The 5,542-nt window shown below is 37.2% G+C and overlaps 1 protein-coding gene across 1 annotated transcript; it reads left to right on the top strand.

The window, feature by feature from the left end:
- The first annotated feature begins 545 nt into the window (after window positions 1–545).
- LOC149193136 (alcohol dehydrogenase-like) lies at window positions 546–3,483 on the top strand. The gene is made up of 7 exons (XM_089404797.1): window positions 546–752; window positions 1,735–1,817; window positions 1,963–2,038; window positions 2,141–2,202; window positions 2,502–2,597; window positions 2,735–2,896; window positions 3,174–3,483. Exons 2-7 carry the CDS (start codon window positions 1,737–1,739, stop codon window positions 3,288–3,290), a joined length of 594 nt encoding a protein of 197 aa, XP_089260923.1. The 5' UTR covers window positions 546–752; window positions 1,735–1,736; the 3' UTR covers window positions 3,291–3,483.
- The last annotated feature ends 2,059 nt before the right edge of the window (window positions 3,484–5,542 follow it).

The raw sequence follows: 5,542 nt of genomic DNA, 5'->3' as shown, positions 1-5,542 counted from the left end.
CGCCTGTTAGTTAATCTGTGCATAATAATGCGGGCGGGGTTGCCGGTTAGGGTCGTTATTCTTCAAATTCTTGGTTAGATTGGTTTAAAATTTACAATCATGGTAGGGCACAGTAGATACCATGGAATACCATTACGCAGCTTCAAATATACAGCTCTCAACAGGGTTTTCTTTTCCTCCTCCCACTGCAGAAACGATGCCGACTGGTTTCCTTCCCGCAGCCGGCCCCATTTATGGAAACCCTCCCCGGACCAAAATTTGGGCAAAAATTACATAGAGATACAGCACCAAAGTCATTTTACAGACAAGAATTTGCCGATAACAGGGCTCGCCAGCGGGGATTCGATGGGAGCAATGGCTACAAACGTAGAAGGGTTGGGCCAGGATTAGGGTTTTCGCAATCAACGGGCGGATTACAGAGAAATAATAGCTGGTTCCGCCGACATTTTCCACTGGCAGCCATTCTGCCGTCTCCAATGCGGTCTATGAGAGACTGGTTGGACGCACGCGTCTCCAATGCGGTCTATGAGAGACTGGTTGGACGCACGCAGACAGCAGATCAAGCCTCCAGCCGCTCAGAATTGGGCTTCACAGGCCGAAGAAAGCTATAGTTTCCAGGTGGCTCTTGCGCTTCGTTTGACAGCTGCAGCTTCATGGATGGATGACCTCCATGGCTTTCAAATACACAACTGTTGCAGCACCCCACTGTTCTCTTTTCGGAATACGTTAAAGCAACGGCATATCGCCTCTGGGTACTAGCTAGCCTCAACTAAAGCTTCACAGTATATTTTGTTTCCTCTTCACAGTCTATTTTGCTTCCTTCACAAATGCCTGCTATTTATTTTATTATGCCTTTGTCTAGATCACATCTGAACCAAAAATATCAAATCCCTTGAGATTGAGATACTAGGCTGATCACTGCAGATGTCCGTACCTCTTACTATCGAGATTCACCTTGCCCCTAATAAGTTGGATAGTTTTTATTTTTCAAGAGACCATGTTTGCCATATTCACAATTTCTGTGCGGGGTTTTCGGATAGATATGGTCTCTAATAACCATCTAGCTTTCCCCATTCATATGGTTTATAATAAGCTTTTTCTGTCCTTTACTCTTCTACGGCCAAATGCCAAGCCTACTTCTCTGTTTGATGCCCAAAAACTTGGCTCAAAATTCCTCCAATACGACCATGGTCATATCTAAGCACTGCGTCCGCCACTCCCCTTAGCTTGCTTGTGCAAGGGATGGCTTACCCTTGGATGTTCTCTTTTTCTGGTTGATTGTTACATTTGGTATCCAAAAACTTGACATCCTTGGAATGTGACCATGCTCATAAACGCTTCCCTGCCACTCCAAGGTCTGGGTTTCTTTTGGACTGTGACCATGCTCAGAAACACTCCCCTGCCCCTCCAAGGTCTGGGTTGCTCTTGCACTGCAGCCATGCTTATAAACAATCACCTGCCCCTCCAAGTTCTGGGTTTGCTCTTGGATGCTCCACTAAAAATTGAATGTTACTCGGATGACACTTTTTTTATAAAGTGGGTAATTTGATTATGGAAGATTCAAGGGGAATGAATTTATGAAATACTTGACCCAGTTGACATTTTAAAATGTTTTACAAAGTGGTTAATTCAATGCTGGGGATGTTTTGTTGGCTGGACTGTTCATAAAATTATCCATATAATGTTTTATTGATCAGAATTATTGTTTAAAATTCATTTCTTTTGTGGAATCAGGGATGGGTGCTACTTTGAATGTAGGCAAACCCAAGAAGGGTTCGACAGTAGCAATATTTGGCCTTGGGAGTGTTGGGCTTGCTGTAAGTGTTCTCACTTTATGTTCCTGTGTGTGATTCTTAGTATATACTGTAGTTCTACAATCTGCAAACTTTCCTTCTAAGGACCAATATTATCAGCGTACTGTTTAATCTCTGTTAATCTTCTGATCTGGATTTGACTACACAGGCTGCTGAAGGGGCAAGAATTGCAGGAGCTTCTCGAATAATTGGCATAGATTTAAGCAATGACAGATATGAACCAGGTTGCTTATTTTGCCCATTTCCATATCGGATAATCTGTGTATATATGTTGACTCTAGAATTGCCTTTCTAATTCGCTGTTTGAATACTTTTTGTAATCTCAGCGAAACCATTTGGCGTAACAGAATTTTTAAACCCTAAAGACTACGACAAGCCCATTCAAGAGGTATGTTGAGCTGCCTACATTACTGGATATTGTTGCATCTTGAGAAACTTGGTGCTCTGTGCTAATGCTTTATGTGCATAAAGTAAATTTCCTTGCTAGAATTATTATGCCTACGTAGATTTATCAAATTCCTTTTATAAGCAAACCTATAAATTAATTCATAATGTATTTATCCAATAATTTCTGAACTCTTTTACTAACAAAAAGTTGTCAGAAAAAGATTTAATCAATTCAGAGTTAATATCTCCCATCGTTATTGGTTTTACTGATATACACATATCTCGTTCAATATTTTATAGGTAATTGCAGAAATAACTGATGGAGGAGTTGACTGCAGTATCGAATGCACAGGAAACATTAAGGCGATGATTCAGGCCTTTGAAGCCTGCCATGATGTATTTACTTTGAGTTCCCTTTTGTCTAAAAGAATATATTCATTCAAAAGATATCTAAGAGCTGATTGCTTCTTTTCTTAGCAAACACCTGCCATGCATATGAAAGGTAATTTAATATCATATTTTTGTTTTTTCAGGGTTGGGGTGTATCCGTGTTAGTGGGTGTCCCTCATTCAGAGGCAGTGTTTGCAACGAGTCCTGTGAATTTTCTGAACGAAAGGACGTTGAAAGGAACCTTCTTTGGAAACTATAAACCTCGTTCAGATTTGCCAGGCCTTGTAGAGATGTATTTGAATAAGGTAAGAATTCAATTACTATTCAATGATGCATTTATTTGTTTGCTTAGATTTTCTTGCTAGAAATACTGTCAAACCATGGTCATCAATAGATGTTTGTTGGTCTATCAATGTAAATGACAGCACCAGACTCTGCTTCCTAGATGTAATTTAGGGTTTTAGTAGATCTTGTTGGATTTTTGGAGAAGCTTGAACTGGGTATGATGCAATTAGGTTTTTAATTGATTATTGCTTGTTGCGGCAAATAGGTTTGTAATTGGTCATTACTTGTTTCTTGCAGACGCTTGAACTGGATAAATTTATTACATATGAGGTTTCTTTTGCGGAGATCAACAAGGCATTTGATTACATGATTAAAGGAGAGGGTTTGAGAACTGTGATTAAGGTGACTGAGTAAATGTTCAAGAGGAAGCCATGAATTTTGACCTTAGAATAGTGAAAAGTCTGATACATTGGAAAGGAAGCCATAAATTTTGAGCTTAGAATTAGTGAAAATTCTGATACATTGGAAAGTGTTAATGGTTATCTATTGGATAAAGTTTTGTTCTCGTAGATTAGGACACTTCGTTTAAATATGGAATTATTTTAAATGTGGCTGGCTGCTATAAAATTTGTAAAATATGAATGCTGGATTTTGGTGGAATTTCCTGCACGTGTAACTGGGGATTTATTAACTTTTATAAAGGATTTATTTTTAGTTTATATAAATTTCTTTTAGTTATTTTAAATTTGTGTTATATTAAATTATTTGATATGACAAGATGGATGGTGGTGGTCTTTTTTGTTTAACATTACAGTATACTATTTGAATGATGTTATAAGAATGATGGCTCAGAGATATAAGAATTTTAGTTTGATGAAAGCATATAAAATATTTAGAATTCGAAGATTTAAGAGTGGTAATTTGATTGGAAAGCTTTATTGATTTTAGATAAAGAGTAATCATTAGTCAAAAGGGTTTTTGTCAAGTGAGTCTTTCTTTAAAGAAATTGGTCAGCAAAGATTCCAAAGATTGGAGTAATTAAAATTTTTAAAACTATAGATTTTTGGGTTGGGTGATGATAAGACTGGTCACAAAGATATCTATCTGTGTGAGTCATTTTTCTATAGATTTGGGGGTTGAGGGTGTTTTCAGATTCACTAGTAATGAGAACAGTGAAGAATGAGAGATTATCTTCTTGGATTATATTAGACTACCTGTACATATGTTCTGTTCATTTATACTCTCAACTACTTGTACATACCTGCGGGATATCTCTCTGGACCATGTGATTATTATGGGGATCTGCTCTTCATTAAAGAGCTCCTAACTATTCTTCCTGCAATTTGTAATGACATTCATTTAATGGAAACCATTATTTTGATTAAGAGATCTTTGATCATTGAGATGAAATGCTGCCGTTTCATTACATAATGCAAAATTTCTACATATTTGATCCTTGAGACATAATGAAACCGTTTCATTCCATAATGAATTTTTCTATTGTATATCATCCTGAACAAGGCATTATTCTTGGCTGTAACTATAGGCAATCCCTGCCTGTATTTGTAGGATTCAAATGTTGTTAAGTTTTACCATTAATGTTAATTTTATATGTTTCATCTGGGACTGAGATATATTCAATCAATTAGTTTTGAGTATTTGCTCTCTAGATTGTTACCGTGACAAATCTAGGGTAATCCCTGACAAATTATGCTTGGGGCTATAATTGTGGAGCCATTGAGTGTAGAATTGATGCGTAGAACCTGTAGCAAGAGAGATCTGAACTGTGCAGGGCGATTGAAGTAGGCAAAGTCTCCAGGTTACAGATGTAGCGGCGAAGAGTGGCCAACAATGGGGTGGCACTAAAACTACTTATGTGATAGGTACGGAAGAAGAAACTCATCACAATTTCGAAAGTATTCATATTTGCCATTTAAAATGTAAATTCTTCTGATTCCTTTTTCAAGAAAACAGTGGGAATTTATAGATTGTGTTTCTTTGTTTACATTAATGATAAAAGATCCAGACGAAATTCCCTGAAGGCTTGTTCTTTTTCAGGGTTTGAGTGAAAAATGTCGCTGCGTATGTATCCTACTTATGGAAAAGGGTATAAACAGTTTTGGGGCAGCAAAGATTGCTCCAGAGAAAATTCCAAGAAACTTAAATCATTTTAATTGAATTTGAAATTGTAGAAACCTTGAACCCCTTTCTTGGTTTGAAATCAAAGTTGAAGATGATTGGTGTGAGTAGAAGGAAAACGAGTGTATGGGAGTATGGGAGTGTAGAAGGAAAAATATCTGGAGACACAGATTATGTGAGGAAGCAAAACACAAAGATGGTCTAAAACTATTGTTAGAATTGGATATCAAAGAAACCTGTTAACCTATTGCGAATGAGTGATGCATAAGCAGTGTTATGTGGGGGCAATTGGTGTGTGACCAATGTTCTGTGTGAATTGGCAATCATTGGGAGTTGTTATCTGGAGACACAGATTAAAGTATAACTGAAAATTTTGGTTGAGACTATTTCCATTTTTGGAACGCCAAATTGTAAAATGCCCTTTAAAGTAAGGATGTGTAGGGATTGCAGAAATTTCCAGAATCAAATTCTTGATGTAAATTTTTAAAAATTCACCTTATATTAAAGGTTTCTAATTTTTTTGAGAG

The sequence above is a fragment of the Pinus tabuliformis genome, chromosome 2_2 (genome assembly GCF_031772625.1).
Source record: "Pinus tabuliformis cultivar Carrire ecotype Pingquan chromosome 2_2, CPIR1, whole genome shotgun sequence".
NCBI lineage: Eukaryota > Viridiplantae > Streptophyta > Pinopsida > Pinales > Pinaceae > Pinus > Pinus tabuliformis.
This window is presented reverse-complemented; position numbering and strand designations above follow the sequence as displayed.

Coding starts and splice junctions, on each gene's coding strand:
- LOC149193136 (XM_089404797.1), top strand. CDS start 1,737: ATGGGTGCTACTTTGAATGTAGGCAAACCCAAGAAGGGTTCGACAGTA. Junction 1,818..1,962: donor TTGGGAGTGTTGGGCTTGCT/GTAAGTGTTCTC, acceptor TTGACTACACAG/GCTGCTGAAGGGGCAAGAAT. Junction 2,598..2,734: donor CCTTTGAAGCCTGCCATGAT/GTATTTACTTTG, acceptor TTGTTTTTTCAG/GGTTGGGGTGTATCCGTGTT.